Source organism: Rana temporaria, chromosome 9 (assembly GCF_905171775.1).
Source record: "Rana temporaria chromosome 9, aRanTem1.1, whole genome shotgun sequence".
In the NCBI taxonomy this organism is placed as follows: domain Eukaryota; kingdom Metazoa; phylum Chordata; class Amphibia; order Anura; family Ranidae; genus Rana; species Rana temporaria.
In genome coordinates, this window is record NC_053497.1 from 107,079,279 (window position 1) to 107,097,870 (window position 18,592).

Consider the following 18,592-nt stretch of genomic DNA (forward strand, 5'->3'; position numbering starts at 1 on the left):
ATGAGGAAAGCTGCTGGGCCTGCATCCCTTTAGACATAATTTCCTATTGGAAGTATCTCACCAAAAATGACATTTTTGTTGCAAGGGATGCCTAAATTCACATTCCTCACCAGTCAGCTGACCTCTAATCTCTGCCCCCCCCCGCCATGCCGTGAACTGAATGGGCGGCTGTGAAGAGGCTGAGTGGGTGGCCTTGGGCTCCAGGGAAAGCCCTGCTGGGCTGGGAGGGCAGTGCGGTATTCAGGACAGCACAAGATTTGGTGACCCCTGGCAAATCCTCATTCGACCCCCGAAGGGGTCCCGACCCCCAGGTTGAGAACCACTGCACTAGAGCAAGAGATCTGACACTTTAGACAGTCTTTGTCTTCTGAGTGAAATAAAAAGTGGGTTAGACATTTTCAGCCGACCTTTGCAGTTTAGGTTATGCAGAACACGGGCAAGGGTACCACGCCACTTTCATATGGCACAATTTGCTGACATTGAATGATTTAGTTGCGCAGTTTGCTGACACCGTTTCTTTATAAGAGATCCATAAATATTTTAGAGCTGTTTTAAGTCCAGGCCCTGCTGAAGTCATACTTTTCACAAATCCTGAGGAAGGGGGAGTGTGCAGACCCCTAAAATGTGTTGCCGTTTTTTTTTTTTGCTAATGACTCAATAAATCAATTTTTCTGGACTCTGTTACCACTGCTGTTGTGCCCTTGCTGCATTCTGTATATTTGGATCTTTCACTAGCCCCCATTCCCTAATTAAGGTTACTCCTGTTGTGAAAAATCACTCCTACCAAACCAATCCTGCTGAATGAGATTGTCATTCACAATTCTGGACATTAACAATAAGAGATCCAATGCCTCTTAAATGTGTATTTCAGTCTAAGGGTCAGTCCACCCAAAACTGATGTTCCACTTATGGATGGAGACTGATGGGCTGAGTCAGCCTTGAATACTCTAAGGGCTAGTTTACACTTGCTTCAAAACATGGCTTTGTACAGGCTTTGTTAAAGCTCTCTAGATGCCAGTCAAAGCTCCTGTCACTAAGTAAAATGGTTAGCATACAGTCCTGTTTACACCCTGCTTTTGCTTGGTGCTTTGATGAGGCTTTGGTGGGGCTTCGATGAGGCTTTGGTGGAGCTTTGATGGGGCTTCAGTGAGACTTCGATGAGGCTTCAAGTGAGCTTTGCCATAGACTTCTATGGAGGCTTTGAAGATGCTTTGAAGCAAAACTGAAGCTACATGGGGTATTATTTTTGAAGCAAAGCCAAAGCAAAAGCAGGTGTAAACAGGACTGTAAGCTAACCATTTAATTTAGTGACATGAGCTTTGACTAGCATTCAGAGAGCTTTAACAAAGCCTGTCCAAAGCCTTGTTTTGAAGCAAGTGTAAACTAACCGCTAATGTGTGTTGAAGCCGAAGCAAGTGTAAATGAGCCCTAAGGCAAGATCTCTCTGCTGTAATTCTAATCTCTGTTTCTGTCCAGCTGGGAGTGTTTGGTGTTCTTGCATACTTTTGTGTGTTCCAGCTTCTCCTGTAACATTGTGTGTATTATTAATGTAGCCTAGTCTGCAGCTCTGGCAGGAAAGGGACTTTTACACAGGCCACAACGCAGGAGAGACTCTTATTGCAGAACATAGTGCAGCCACTGTTAAGCTGCCCTCCATCCACTAGGGGGTGCACTGAAGATGTAAACTGCTAGCTGCTTTAGACTTGGGTGGGAGATTACAAGACCATTCACAATGGACAGTGCGACTTGTGCGCGGTGTGAAGCCGTAGCACATCGCTGGATCCTGTGACATGTGTGTGTGTGTTTATTAAAAGTCAGCAGCTACAGTTTTTGTAGCTTCTGACTTCTAATAAACACAAAAACTGGAGCTTCTCTTTAGGCTTGGTTCACACTATTGTAAATTGGATGTGGGTTTCCCTGCATCCAATTCGCAAGACAGGAGATTGTGACCGACTCTCAATGGAGCCAGTTCACACATCTGCAGGGTGGCCGCGGAGCGCACAGCAGAAGAGTCCTGTGCGTCTTTGGCTCAGTTTCAGGTCCAAATTCAGCCAAAAATGTGGACCTAATTTGGACCTGAAATAGTGAACGAGGACGCACCGTATCCCCTGCTGTGCCCCACGGCTGCACACAGTAGAAACCTTACCATTTTTTCATTATAGTATATTTCTTCTTTGTTTACTCAGTTGAAATATACATTTGTGCCATTACTTAACCAGTTGCGGTGTCAATTCTGGTGTCTTTGCACATTGAGCCATTGAAATGTGTGTGCAGATATTTGTAACATTCCCCGCTCAGCCAGGTGTGTTAGAGTGTGTGGAGCTGTTTGTAGAGTCGTGGTCACAGGTACGGGGACCCAACACATCAAGCGGCTCCGTTGGGGTAAGCTTTACATAAAACAAATAAAAGATTTAGTAGGGATGGTGGGACCCCCTTATTTTGGCCACAGAAATTATGTTGATCCTGGAACTCAGTGCCAGAGATCTCACCTACAGAGTCTCCAAAATATAGTAGAAACTGTCGGGGTTCAGTATCCACTAAAACAGCCTTTCCCATCAGGTTCTATGATACCCTAGGGTTACCCCCCAATGTTGCTAGAGGTTCCTTGAGCAGTAAGCAACTTCCTCCTCTCAGATACAGTAAGTAACCACTGACCGCTATAGCTACCTCTGAGCAGGGGGATTTTTCCCATGACCACAAATAAGGCACATTTTTCCCAGGAAGAATGGTTTCTCCTTGTTAAAATGTGAAGAACATCCACACTAAACACTGAAGCATTGGTTTTTGGTGGAGTTATATGCTACCTTGTTATATTTGAGTTTGGTTCTCAGAGTGAGCTTCATCATATTTGGAAGAAAAATGTTTTCCTGTATGGCATGATAGTGTATTTATGACGGGTTTCTTCTGCAATGAACCGTTCGTGTGCCCATTTATTAATACATGTTTGGGATGGACAGATATGACCATTAGTTGAAGAGTTTGGAAAATGCTGCTACCAAGAATGATGGGCAAATTGCATTTCAGAATGTATGTTTTTTGCTTTTTACAAAATGAAAAGTATTTGATGTATTAGATGACTAGTTTCATTTGAGGACACTAACAATTTTATGAACAGATTGTAGACAGGGCGCCTGTTCTCTGATAGGTTTGTGGGGCTGTGTTACTATTATAGGAGTTATAGATAGATGGAGATGGAAAAGGAAACTTGAATAGGTGCTGGTTACTGCTCCTGTCTCAACTTTCATCTCTGAGGCTGCCACCATGTCTACAAACACCAGTGATATAACGTGGTCATAACTTCTGAGCAGGGCTTTTTTTCAGGGGGAACTTGGGGGAACTCAGTTCCACCACCTCTGGCTCAGACCCTTTGGTGCCTGCTCACCACAATCACTTGTAAACACAGAAGTTTGGTTTTTGTGTTTACAAGTGATAGCTCTGCACTCTGTGTGTAACCCCCTGAGCTCTGCACCCTTTAAGACCCTCCTACTGTTTGTGAAATCTGACCGGGGTCGTGGTTGGGTTCCTGCTTCCTATTGTCTGAGAAAAAAAGCTCTGCTTCTGAGACATCTAGAGAATCCTCTACTGGCTTCATCACATTGGGGTTGATTTCCTAAAGGTATGTAGACTGTGCAATTTGCAAGTGCAGTTGCGCTTGTTTTCCCTGGAGCTTGGTAAATGAGGGGAAGCTCTGCTGATTTCCATCATCCAATCATGTGCAAGCAAAACTGCAAAATGTATTTTATTTCCTTGTACCTGACTGGGTGTTCTTTACAAAGCAAAGCTTTACCACATTGATATTTACTAAGAAAATAGAGTGCAACTGCATTTGCAAAGTGCAGTCTATTTCCCTTTAATACATCTACCCCATTGTCACTGACTGTAAGCAACACTTGGAAAAAATAAATAAAACAGTCGATGGGTTTTAGGAACTATCTGACAATGCAATTAAATATCATGTTTCCTTATTATTAAATTCCAACTGTACATATGTATTTTTGTGATATTTTGAAAGTACAAAAAATAACAATTTTCATTGTATTCCTCCACTCACAGGTGAACCAGCAGATGTTTTGAAGGTTTTAGATTTTCCTAATTTACCCGATGGAGTCCAAAAATCAACAGGATTCTGCGCATTTAGAAAATCAACAAAGGGACCAGATGTGGCATACAGAGTGTCGAAGAGTGCGCAGCTTAGTGCCCCCACCAAGCAGCTCTTCCCAGGTAAGTGTATACAAAATATATTTGGAGAGTGGTGATGTCATATATGTAAAATATTATAAGAGTGGTTATATCACTCCTGTAAAATATAACCTATATCTGGATAGCGGTGATGTCAAACCAATAAAATATATTTGGAGAGCAGTGATGTCAAACCAATAAAATATATTTGGAGAGCAGTGATGTCAAACCAATAAAATATATTTGGAGAGCAGTGATGTCAAACCATTAAAATTTGACTTTCATCTGGTGAGTAGTGATGTCATCCATGTAATATATAGCTTATATCTTGAGAGAGGTGATGTCACGCATTTGATGGAAGCAGTGAACCTGAGTCTTTCCTGGTATCAGCCTCTTGCAGTGATTACAGGGAGTATGCTAATTATCAGTCTCTGTCCAGTCATAGGCTGGGGACTGAGCGGTGACCTTGATCACATGGCATTTTAACTCCAGATGCAGCAAGAACCCAGCGGGTTCCTAAAGCTGGATTCCCAGGTGTTTGCAGACAGTTGTGGCTGCTCTGCCCATAGAAAACAATGACAGGCTGACAGCGGCTGCAGATATCTGCAGGTGTTCACATTTAACCATTGCAGCCATGGGTGACCATTGGTCCCTAACTGCTGATAATTACATATTAAGTGATTACTGTACATGTTAACACCCACAGACACAGACAACTGCAGTCACTGTCAACCTGTCATTGCTTTGTACAGGCAGGTCTCATAACTGTCTGCCAGCAACTGTGATTCCAGATGCAGAAATGTACTGGATTCTTGCCACAAGTGGAGTTACAATGCTGTATAAATGAGGTCTGTTACTTAACTACTGTATAGTAGAAAAAACAAACCAGGCCTCCTACCCTGCCAGATGGGACTGTAATGTGTGGCAAAGCTGTGTAAATCTCAGGAATGGATGGATAGGAATACAAATCCCTTATATGTATTTCATCTGTTTATTTAGCTATTTGCCCGGAGTTCAGCTGTAATATCCATAGAGTGCAGTATAAGTTAATTTTGTAATTAAACCTTTCACAACACATTTGTATTATTGTATTGTTGGCTCTGCCTGATAAGCAGATTGAGCAACTAGGCGTTGTAACCTTTAGATGAACTTTATTGAAACAAAAACATTTTTCCTCTGGTAATAGGGTGAATGTTTGGCTGCCCAAGTGCCCATTCACCCAGCTAAGTGTTCCCATTTCAGCAGAGGTCATTTAAATTGTACAATAAGTTTTACTTGTCACTGTGATAATGATGACAGGAGACATTCACTCCCGGCCACTGAATATTTCTGAAGCTGATGAGAGCTCCTGCGCCTTCATTCACCGGTCTAAACGGCATCCAGAGAGTTATTCTGAATTATTAGTGGGGTTATAAGAGCTGATTATGCCCCACGAGTGGAATTATGATAATTTAATGGACGTAACTCCATTACCCACTCCTCTGCTAGGTCATTTTACTGCAAGGAAATTACACCACCGTGCCCCTTTAAAATATAGGGAATTAAATGAAAATATCAGTGTAGCATATGCAAGTTTCTTTTTCATGTTGTTCCTGGTGGGCAGCTAATAAATATGTATTTTTAATGCCCCTAACAGCTGAAAATCAGAACCCGCCCCCCCCCCCCCCCCCCCAAAAAAATAATAATAATAAAACAAACATATGTACTAGGTGTTTTTTTCCAATACTACTTCATGCTGACACTTGTAGTTCTCCAAAAAGGATTTTAGAAGACAAAAAGGAAAAATGAATTTGCAAGCACACTCTGGTAATGAGCAGATGTCTTGGGTTTGGCTCCGCATCATGTTAACAAAGCATGATAAAAATACTTTTAAAAATAATTTAAAGTGTTACTAAACCCCGGACCCTGCATTCACTATATCTGGTCTCCCACAGTACACAGAACATGGAAATGCAATTATTTTAGTATAAATAAACTGCTAAATACCTTTTCTCATCATCGGCATATACAGTAGGTGTTTGTGATATTGTGCTTTTAGCACGACAGCGTCGCGCTGATACTCGGCGACATGGTGCCGAGATCTCGCCGACATCTTGCACTCACTGGAATAGTGACAGCACATCCCAGCAAGCGCGTCATAGAAGCGACGGGAGATCCGACTTGGATTCCCGCCAATTCTACACGTGTGCGGCGTTTGTTATGAATCCTGAAGGGGAAGTCCCCGCCGGATTTTAAATAAAAATCCGGCATGGGTCCCCCCTCAGGAGCATACCGGGCCCTTAGGTCTGTTATGGGTTGTAAGGAGAGCCCACCTACGCCGAAAAAACGGCGTAGGGGGTCCCCCTACGATCCATACCAGACCCGTATCCAAAGCACGCTACCCGGCCAGCCAGGAAGGGAGTGGGGACGAGCGAGCGCCCCCCCCCTCCTGAGCCGTACCAGGCTGCATGCCCTCAACATGGGGGGGTTGGGTGCTCTGGGGCAGGGGGGCGCACTGCGGCCCCCCCACCTCAGAGCACCCTGTCCCCATGTTGATGAGGACAGGGCCCCTTCCCGACAACCCTGGCCGTTGGTTGTCGGGGTATGCGGGCGGGAGGCTTATCGGAATCTGGGAGCCCCCTTTAATAAGGGGGCCCCCAGATACCGGCCCCCCACCCTAAGTGAATGAGTATGGGGTACATCGTACCCCTACCCATTCACCTGCAAGAAAAGTGGTAAAAACACAAATAAACCACACAGTGTATTAAAATATTTTATTAGTCTGCTCCGGAGGCCCCCCCTGTCTTCTTTATTAGCTCTTTTACCAGGGGGAGCTTCTTCTTTGACGTCTTCGGGTGGGTGGGGGCCGCCGTCTGGTTCTCTTCCACCGCCGGGGGGGGTGGCTTTTAAAAAAGCCCCCACCCCCCCGGCGGGTTTCCTCCGGCGTCTTCGGCGGGGCTCTTCTTCTTCCGCTCTCCCGACGGGTCTTCTCCGCTATCCGGGGGGTCTCGCCGCTCTCCGCTGTTGACTCGTCGCACCCCGGTTCTTCGTCTCGCAGTCCGGTCCCTTCTTCCGTGCTGTACGTCTTCTTCCGCGCTGTGACGTCATGTTCTTCACTTCTCTTCTTCTCCCGATGTTGACTCGCCGGTCCTCCTCGCTGAAATGACGGATGCGCGCCTTGCATCGGACCTATATAGGCCTCACAGTCCCATCATGCTCTGTACCTACCCATGTGATACCTACCCACGTGGGTAGGTATCACATGGGTAGGTACAGAGCATGATGGGACTGTGAGGCCTATATAGGTCCGATGCAAGGCGCGCATCCGTCATTTCAGCGAGGAGGACCGGCGAGTCAACATCGGGAGAAGAAGAGAAGTGAAGAACATGACGTCACAGCGCGGAAGAAGACGTACAGCACGGAAGAAGGGACCGGACTGCGAGACGAAGAACCGGGGTGCGACGAGTCAACAGCGGAGAGCGGCGAGACCCCCCGGATAGCGGAGAAGACCCGTCGGGATAGCGGAAGAAGAAGAGCCCCGCCGAAGACGCCGGAGGAAACCCGCCGGGGGGGTGGGGGCTTTTTTAAAAGCCACCCCCCCCGGCGGTGGAAGAGAACCAGACGGCGGCCCCCACCCACCCGAAGACGTCAAAGAAGAAGCTCCCCCTGGTAAAAGAGCTAATAAAGAAGACAGGGGGGGCCTCCGGAGCAGACTAATAAAATATTTTAATACACTGTGTGGTTTATTTGTGTTTTTACCACTTTTCTTGCAGGTGAATGGGTAGGGGTACGATGTACCCCATACTCATTCACTTAGGGTGGGGGGCCGGTATCTGGGGGCCCCCTTATTAAAGGGGGCTCCCAGATTCCGATAAGCCTCCCGCCCGCATACCCCGACAACCAACGGCCAGGGTTGTCGGGAAGGGGCCCTGTCCTCATCAACATGGGGACAGGGTGCTCTGAGGTGGGGGGGCCGCAGTGCGCCCCCCTGCCCCAGAGCACCCAACCCCCCCATGTTGAGGGCATGCAGCCTGGTACGGCTCAGGAGGGGGGGGGGGGCGCTCGCTCGTCCCCACTCCCTTCCTGGCTGGCCGGGGTAGCGTGCTTTGGATACGGGTCTGGTATGGATTGTAGGGGGACCCCCTACGCCGTTTTTTCGGCGTAGGGGGGCTCTCCTTACAACCCATAACAGACCTAAGGGCCCGGTATGCTCCTGAGGGGGGACCCATGCCGGATTTTTATTTAAAATCCGGCGGGGACTTCCCCCTCAGGATTCATAACAAACGCCGCACACGTGTAGAATTGGCGGGAATCCAAGTCGGATCTCCCGTCGCTTCTATGACGGCTCTGCCTCCATCGCGGCAAGCCAGCTCGGCGCTGGCTCCCGCCATGGGGCTCGTAGGTGCTCAATCTCGCCGAGAAAGAGAGCGAGATTGACACAAAATCGGGTTCACCTACTGTAGCAGTCTTATGACTTCTATCAGTGTCTGGGTAAAGCTTGTAGGAGGAGTTTTCATTCTTCCTCTGACTGTCCTATGAGGCTGCAGGACCCCTGACCCTCTGTCTGGACAGGGATGATTGGCCCTGTACTGATCACATGTACCCTCCCAAGAAAAAAACTCTCTTGCAATACACACCAAAACTGGGTATGTGCAGTCAGGAGACTGTGGATGAAGGGAAGGATCAGAGAAGACAGAGTCAAACAAAACAGTCTTTATACACAATACAGAGGATTACCCTCTTAGGTTCCACAGTGAGTATAACAAGTATGCTTTACTGCATATACATACTGATTTTACTGTTGTGGGAATAGTAACACTTTAAACCAAAGCTACTCCCATGTTCAACCAAAAGATTGAAGTCTTTAAGCTGCTGATCTGAGAAATGTGAGATGCTTTTCCCTGGTGCCTGCAATATTTAGTAAAAGGCAGCACAATCATTTTACCATTGCCCTGGACTTCTTGTACCTTGAGGTGGTCAATGGCTTATAAGCGAAAACAGTCAGACGTTCTTGCAGAATTCAGTTGTTCTTGAGCCTGGGTTCACATTGTAGTGAACATAGACATCACATGTGATTTTCACCCACACTGCGGTGCCGATCACATGCGATGTCTGTGCAATGCAAGTTCAGCCATACAGTCTGTATGACTGAACTCGCATTGGATTCGCACAAAAAAGATGCAGGGATTTTTTTTCCCGCACTGGAATCGGATCACATAGGTGTTCTCATCCATGCAGTCTGATTCCTGTCCGAATCCACAGTTTGCACTGCAATCTGTGAACCGATCTGGGGGTGTCATTAACATTGTATTAACACCCGCAGAGGGTAGTGTGAACTGCCTACAGGAGAAATGCAATGCTGGAATTGTGCTGGTTCCCACATCGCTACAGTGTCAACCCAGACTGAAGGTTTGTGTTTGTCGATGGATGTGTGCTCAGAGAAACAGTAGTGTAGAGTTAAAACTGCTGTCAGTCTTTATATTTAATCTTCAACCTACAAGACCTGGTCTGTGAAGCATTTGTGTGATGGAAGTACACTGCTTCTCCTCTACACTGCGAGAGAATTTGGCATAGTCACGGATGAAGCTTGTAGAATTTTGCCTCGTACACACGATCAGTTTTCCAGACGGGAAAACTGTGAGGAGAGCATTTGGCCGGGAATCCCGGCCGTGTGTATGCTCCTCGCAGTTTTTCCGATGTTCCTTTTTTCCCGCTGTTAAAACCGCCGGACTTTTGCCCGGCGGTTTTTGCCAGTTTTCCTATGGGGAAAACCGGCCATGTGTAGGGAAAAGACTGAACCGAGCAGGGTCTCTGCTTTCCCCTCGGGATTTCCAACAGGATTTTTTCCCGTTGAAAATCGCACACGTGTGTACGGGACATTTGTCCCTAGATAGTAAGGAGTCAAGCATATCAACAACAGCAAAAAAACAAAGAGAAAAAATCAAAAAGAACTCTCAAAAAAGTTCAAAAATATAAAACACATAAACTTTTTATTCATACAAAACATATTTAAAAAGCTGAGAGTAGAATTACATCAGATTAGCTAAAACCTAGCACATATACAAAATATGTACATTTTTGCAAACTCCTTGAAACCGGATCACATGGATCTTCTGTACTATGCAATCTGGTGCACGCAAATGCACTGCATTTGTGAACTGTGTTTGGGGGTGTTATTAACTTATTATTATAATGTAATATAATAATGCGCTAATAGCAACCCTCAGTGAAATATAGTAAATATAATAAGATAATTATATAAAATGTACGCGTGCAGTGGCTGCGATGGCATCCCTAATGGCATACACCGCAGTCTGTTCCACAGATACCGTGATGTGAATATGACTGTGCCAATAATATAAGAGCAGCAGAAAAGGACAAAACACAATCCATACATCTGAACTAATTGGTAAAAAAAATTGAGAACCAGCTCTCAAACATTTGTGGTCGGAAATTCAGAAAGCAAATGTCCGATGGAGCATACACACGGAATATCCGACCAAAAGTTCACATCGAACATTTGTTGTTGGAAATTCCGATCGTGTGTATGTGGCATTAGAATACCAACATCATTGGAATTCATATAACAAATACATTATTAAGAATAAAGCTTACCAGAGGGTGTTCCCAGAAGGGCACAGTGACCCAAGAAAGGACCAAATGTGCCTAGGGGAGATGAAGACCCACGTGGGTAAATACTAATTGGGAAGGAAGAAGAAATAAGCAACCACAAGACCAACCTAGAACATATTTGCCAGTCAGGGCTTCCAGTTTCATTGGCTGCATACTCTGTGTCACTGACTCACTATATTCCAAGGACGAAGATTCAGCATGAAAGTCACAAAACTAGCACCTTTTGAAAGTGGATTGGTTTGGCAGTAACAGTGGGCATATCTCTATTCTGTTTGGCAGGTTCACTTAATCCCCAATGTAACATATTAATAAAGCTAGTGCTGTAAAGGATTATGGGAAACTGTTTTCTAATGATAGAGGATTAAAGTGTAACTAAAGGCAAAGCCTTTTTTTTTCCTCACTGGTTCTGGAGGTTTTGCAATACCAGGTCCATGCATGTAGACAGCGCACGCTCCTCTTCCATCTCCCTGGTCTAAAAATCCATTTAATATGTGATCCCCAGATAGGAGACATATCGGATAATAAACTGATTTTAGTTTTGGATAAAATGTAAAGGGATTAGAGCAACCTGTCATTTTTTTATTGCTCTCTGTGTCCCCGGGAGATTCACCCTCTCTATGTGTCCTGTTTACTGTTATGATCGATGGTGAAAGTAAAAGAAATCCCACATTTTGGGTAGACATCCAAACTCTAATAGAGGGTAAGTCCTCCAATTGGGACATTAGTTCTAGTAAAGTCGGGTGACACCCTAGGACTCCCTCACTTTGGAGAGCTTTCTTCTCACTTCCTGTTTTGGCTATGGGGCAGTAAGTGAAAGAAAATCTCCCCTATGGGACACAGATGGAAAAATAACTGACAGGGGTATAACCCTCCGTTACTTTATCCAAAATGAAGAAAAAAAAAGGTTTTGCCTTTAGTTCCACTTTAAGCACATGTTGGAGCATTCATTACAGTATCGGATAAAAAGACCTTGTAGTTTACTCTCCCATTTAATATAGGCCCCTTTTTATTTTATACTGCTATACCCACTCAGGAGTGGAGGAATGGCATATATTATCAGTAGATGGTCAGGCATTTGACAGAGCAGTAACTGTCAAACCTCAGGGAAACTCTCATCTCTTCGAGTCAGACAAAGTAAGCAAAAATTATTAAGGAAGCAAACATAATTGAAGAATGCATTTTCAACATTCTTGCAAAAAAAAATATCAAAAAACAACACACATAATTGATATCTTCAAAACTACCCTTTCAAGATAACACAGGGCATTTCCTGGGGTATCAACCTTACAGTTGCCTCTATATGGTATTTTTGCTTTGTAGATTGGGCACCAGATTATCAAACCTAAATGTGTTTTGTGATCTGTGCCATGGGTTCAATGTCACCTTGCTGAGGATCTGCACTGCTGGCCCAAGATTTACCTCTAATGATGACATTTTGCCCAGTGTCTTTGAGCTGGCATTGCCCAAGTACCTGTGTGCCTCAACACTTTACCTAACCGTTATTCATTTCTAGTTCTACAGCTGCAGTGGAACTGCATATCCTGCTGGACAGGATTTTTTTGTTTTTGTTTTTAAAAAAGATTTGCAATTGGCAGACAAAAGGTTACCAGCACCTCATCAAGTCAATGCCATTTTTCCATGGACCCTGCCAGCTATATCTCTTGTGGTTTCCTGATCTGTGTAATCATTCTCCTCCACTCTGGATGCAAAACATATGGGGAGAGCCCTACTGGCAATTGTCAAGGCCGTGCAATGCCAGCGCCCTGGCTGGTTATAACCTTATAAAGAAGATGATGAATAAGGGGCTGGCAGGTTTCTCGCACACTTGTTATGCATTAAAATCTCATCAGCATGTGAACCATGAAGTCATTTTTTTTTTCAATATGCCCCAAACTCTGCAACGGATCCCAGAGAAGAAAATGATATATGATAAACTTTCTAATTACGTTGTCCATTGGGCTTAGCTGTATTTAGTTTTTCTTTTCCAATAATATTACTGGGTTTACAGTTATTTCGTTTTTCAGCATAACTTCTGGAAGATTTTATTTTCATTCACATAACAAAAACACATTATGCAAAAAAAATTTTTTTATTTTGTTGTACCTGGGAAAATGCGTGCAAACAAATGGCATTCTAAATTTTTTGGCTAGCGATCTCTCGTATATTGGGCAGCAGATCCACCTGAGCCTGAAATTGGCATTGCACGGTTCAGGAAGTAAAAAACTATTTATAAATTAGGTGGAATATTTAGAGGAGATCTTCGTGCCCAGTTATCTCCAGTCCCCCCTGCATTACTTAAATGGGTACATTCATGGGACCTGAGCATTCCTGTTTATGCCCAAAGCTAGGCCTTATCATAAAATGGATCATGCTTGATTGTACGGTGTTTCTGATGTCCAGCTTTTTAGCCATTAAAAATCATTTCATGTCTAATGTTGATGGAATTTTTATTGAATCTAGTAGAAAACCAGCTTACATCTTAACCTTAATCATTTTTAATTTGGCCAATGACATAAATGGACTGGTAATATTAATAGCAAATGGTTCATTTTGTGTGGGAGTATGGAAAATCGTACTCATCGGTTTATGACTGTCAGTTCTTATGCCCTAAGTTAGTTCCTATGTCACCAATCAAACTGGCAGTTAAATCAGAATCCTGCAAATTCTATTTTTGGTTTACAAGCCCCAGTGACATTGTTCACATTGTATCAAGCATCAGGTGAAATCAATAACTTCACCCATTACATACACAATTTCATCATCTAATATAGTTTATACTATGAAACTTTGTAACCTGCTGAACACGAATTCCAAACACAAACACCCAAGAAGTCAAAGGCTGGAGGATGATGGGGAATTCCTGCCATTCCTGAGAGGTGACATGCTTGCCACATGCTCTTCAATGAAGCTCTTATCCATGGGCCTCTCTTAACAAACTCTTTGTGGATTAAAAGCCATCAAGACATTCACTAAACTCACTCAAGAATGAAGGGTTGGACGTCTGACTGGCCCCACTTAATGTTATCAGCACAGGATAGTCTAATAGGACAGCAAAGCAGTGGGGGCAGATGCCTTACATCATTAAAAAAAAGGCTGAAATCCTGAATAAATAAAAGACGATTTGCATGAATGTGCATATCTGGCTGGCATAGATGTCAAATGTTGCCTCTTTCAGTTTGTGGTGGTTAGTCCTCTTATTATTTAGAGGCACTAATGGCAAGAACTCTGTGTTGAGTTCCTGGGTCTGCCACTTTCTATGCCCATTTTGAGGGGTTCCTGCCATCCCCGCCAGATTATTTATTTTATATTATGGAAAATGCAGCACGAGGAATAGAAATGCCCTAGGGCAGTGGTCTCCAAACTGCAGCCCAGAGGTCAGATGAGTCCCTTTGCTTGCTTTTACCTGGTCCTTGGGAAAATATTGTCCTCCAGCCATATCAACAATGGGGCATAATTCCCCCCAATGACACCAATGAAGAGGCACAATTCCTCCCACTGACACAAACTATGGGGCACAATTCCTCTCACTGACACAAGCAATGGGGCTCTAGTTCTCCTCCTGACACCCAAGATGGGGCATTGTTGATTCCACGAACGTTGGATTTTTTCTGCTCCCAGTGGCCACAGTCTGGCCTCCCTTAAGTTTGAAGGCAGTAAACTGGCCCTTTGTTAAGAAAGTTTGGAGACCTCTGCCCTTGTGAACATGACCATAAAGAACAAGCATTTGCATTTGCAGAGCTAATGCCTGTTCTTTAATTAGGAAACAAAACAAAACAAAAAATCGTAATGCCTCGTACACACGGCCGGTTTCTCAGAGAAAAAAAGTCAGACAGGCTTTTTTTCTAGAAGAGTCCAGCCGTGTGTAGCCTCCATCTGACTTTTTTTTCGGAAGTCCGACAGGCCTTAGATAGAGAACCTGTTCTCTTTCTTTCCGTCTGACTTTTGCATGGTCAAAAGTCCGACCGTGTGTACAAGGCATTAGTTGCTTGTAAGGCATTTGGGAAGTTTGTGCCTTCAAAAAAAATCCTGTTCAATAAAGCATTCTAAAAGCTTCAGACAACACTTTAAAAACTCCTCCTAAGGGAGTTAAAATTTGCATTAACACTGTATCAGATGTTTTTGGCTCTTTGTCTTTCAGTATCCATGTAAACTTAAAGAAGAACTATAGGTAACACTTTTTTCATTTTGGATAGCGTAAAGGAGGTTCATAACCAGTGTCAGTTTATTTTTTGCCATCTGTGTCTGAATGGGGAGATTTCCCTTCACTTCGTGTCCATAGCCAAAACAGGAAGTGAGTGAAAATCCCTGCAAATTAAGGGAATTCCTTGAGGACCACTAGGTTACTACAACAAATATCTCTATTGGAAAATTTCCCCTCTTTTACTTTTCTGGGGACAACCCGGAATTTTCTTTTATTTTCACTTTCGAAGATAATGGTAAACAGGACAAATTGAGAGTGTTAATCTCCCTAACAGGGACACAGACAGCAATAAAAACTGACAGGTGTTCTAATACCTCTGCATTCTATCCAAACCTAAAAATATATATATATTTTTCCCTTGGTTATACTTTAGGCAGTTGAGAACTCAAAAATTAGTCAAGAAGGGATAATATGCATTTTTGGGTGAACTAGCCCTTCTAGTCATTACCCCTAATTGTGTTAATCTTTGGTTTTTAGTTCTGCTGGTTGTGAAGACCATGGCACAGCACTGCAAATTTCTTTTTTTTTTCACCAAATAACTGTATGTGCAGAGATCAGTCTGACATCATGAAAGATTAGGACATATAAACGGAATCTAAGAATGTGTAGGCAGGTCTCTGGTAATTCAAACACTAAGTAATCTGCATTATTCAGGCAGGAACATTACTAGTGTATCTTTGTTTTTATGTTTATATACTGTGTGTGTTTGTATCTATGTATCAATATGCTATTTTATCTACCAACGGCTTTGGATTTTGTCCTGTCTAGGTCTGATCCTGAGAATGACACAGTTCTGCCAAACAGCACCCCCTACTGACCTAATTTTGTTCCACTGTAACTTAGCAAGGTTTAGTCACCTCCATCCCTACAGCCTGTAAGTACCGGTTCACACTACAGCGACTTGGGATCCGACTTGTTAGACCTCAAGTTGCCCCAAGTCGCTGGACATAGGAAATTCCATTGAAGTGAACGAGAGCTGTTATAATGTACAATACTGAAGTTGCTCCGACTTCAAAAAAAGTTCCTGTACTACTTCAAGGCGACTTCTAAGCAACTTGTACCCATAGATTTCAATGGAAGTTGCCTCCAAGTTGGATTGCCATCTTAATTGAAGCAACTTTACAGGAAGAGAAAATAGTTTACCCAGACAAACCCCTCCTTCCCACAGAGATGATTATTCTGTGATTGGCCACACCCAAAGTCGCCTGTCCTGGAGGCAACTTAAGTCGCATTGTAAGTTGCTCAAAGTCACTCTGAAGTCGCTTCCAAATGGCCTTGCAAAGTCGCAATGCAAGTCGGGTTGTGAACCGGCACTAAATGGAACGTGAACACATACAGTAGCTGTTCACCCCTCATAGAACATAGTAATGACATTTTACAGAACTTGCTTATATTCTTGTAATTTATCACTCTCTCTCTCTTTTTTTTTTTCTTTTTCCTCCGCAGATACCCCATTCCCACAAGATTTCTCCATTCTGACAACTGTGAAACCCAAAAAGGGAGGCCAGTCATTCCTTATGTCCATTTACAATGAGCATGGCATCCAGCAGGTTGGCATGGAGCTGGGCAGATCACCCGTCTTTCTATTTGAAGATCACTTGGGAAATCCAGTCCCTGAGGATTACCCCCTCTTCAGTGGCATTAATCTCTCTGACGGCAAGTAAGTCCTTCACATTGCAACTATCTGCTGCCTGAAGCCACAGAATGCCAACCCTGCTAAGCAAACAGGGACTGATAAGGCACACATACACATAAGATGATCTTTCATTTCGGTTTGGGGACGACCTGTCTGTGGCACTCTACATTGTGTGCAGACTCGCTGTTCAGTAAATCTTGGAAAATGCTGGTAAATTTCTCTGATGCCATCATTTTGCTTAATCAAAACACTTGTACTAGTCTCCTCCCTGTAAAAGAGCACAAAACCCTTAAGCAGAAAGTGGTTTTAAAGATAAACTTTTTTTTTAACTTGATGCATTCCCTGAAAAAAATGTTTCACTACTTGTTATGCCATCACCCCCCCCCCCCCCCCTCGACACTTGTCTCCTCTCACGATCCAGCACTGTCCCGACTGCAGCTCTTCTCTCATCACTTCCTGCTCTCACAGGAGACTCTGAGTCATAGGCTCCTGCTGCTGTCATTCAAATTGTGTGTGGAGGGGGCATGGCCAAGCCACGATGTGTGTGTCAATGGACGCACCCAGCTTGGTTTGGGAGCACGCCCACATGGCTTGCTGAGGGGGCACCCGGAGGAGAGGAGAGGACAGTGCCAGCGCCAGCAGAGGAGGGTAAGAGACAGCTCTGTGCAATACCATTGCACAGAGTAGGTAAGTATACCCTCAGTGTTATTTTAACCCCCCCCCCCCCCAAAAAAAAACGACTTTATAGTTACTTTAATTGTATCTGAGTACCACAAACCAAAAATGCTATTTAATTCATGTTTAATATATAAAGAAAACTTGCCCATCTATTTATGTCTATGTGCTTTATTTTGTTGAGAATGAACCCTCCCCCCCCCACCCCCAGCATTCCTAGCTGCGGCCATCTTGAGTAAGGGCAGATGATTCAAGTAGCATTTACTCCCTAGAATTCATCTGCCTTTAGGTTAGGTATGCAGGCCGGTGGGTGTGCTTAGCTGAGAAAGCCCCTCCTTTCCTCCTCCCAGATTAAAAAAAATGCCCATGAAGTATCCTGGGATGTATGACATCATTTTGGCCTAAGCCATAAACCAGGAAGCAACTGAAATAATGTAAAACAATTATAATAAAGTAATACCCTTTTATTTGTTTACTAAGGCTAGTAGCATAGGGATTACAAATAGGTAATGTTGAACAAGAGAGCAAATTTTTACTTTAAGACTGTGGACAAACTACTGTATGGACATTCTAATATATACATATTCTTAACAGGCAATTAATACATTTTAATGTAAATCCTCACTGGCCTCTGTATCTACAGCCTCTGTGGAGCATTTCATTCTCTTGGGAGCTTTTTAATTTCTCTTTTAACAAAGATCAGGTAGTAGTGAGGGAGAACAGAGTTCTGAGACCTGACTTGAACATCTTCACTGCTCGTATTATAAACTTTGAGAATGAGTTGTTCTACAATTGCTGTAACTACAGAGGTCAGTGAGGGCTTATTTTAAAGCTTTAAATTATTTTATGTAATATGTCAATATTTAAATGTAAATAGCCTGGCCAGAGTTCTACTTTAATATTGTTCAAGTTTGCTGACTGTCAGAGATGTGATTTAAACTGCACAAGGACTTCAAAATATGGTGAAATGTGCAGACATCTGACCACCTGAAGATGTTTTTGGTAGACGTAAATATGAGTATACAGTATATGTTTGGGTTGCCCTACTGTACATTGTTATTCCAGGAGAAGATAGGAGTGTCCAAAGATGCCATTGTTTTTAACCCAACTCCAGCCCAAAGCATTTTATTTTGTTTTGAATGGAGTGGAGACATGTTCGATCCTGTATCAAGTGTTTACAAAAAGAGAGACACAGACAGTAATCATTTCTTCAGGACATGAAATAATGGGGAACATCTACTGCAGGGACACAGACAAAGCAAAACCCCAAGTTAGTGCAGTGGGGAAGG

The 18,592-nt window shown here is 43.6% G+C and overlaps 1 protein-coding gene across 2 annotated transcripts in view; it reads left to right on the forward strand.

The window, feature by feature from the left end:
* The window catches only part of COL5A1 (collagen type V alpha 1 chain), a 255,317-nt gene that overhangs the window by 44,179 nt on the left and 192,546 nt on the right, over positions 1-18,592 (forward strand). For both annotated transcript variants that reach the window (XM_040324092.1, XM_040324091.1), the window contains exons 2-3: positions 4,054-4,221; positions 16,439-16,652. In XM_040324092.1, coding sequence (XP_040180026.1) covers positions 4,054-4,221; positions 16,439-16,652 — 382 coding nt within the window. The remainder of the gene's footprint in view (positions 1-4,053; positions 4,222-16,438; positions 16,653-18,592) is intronic.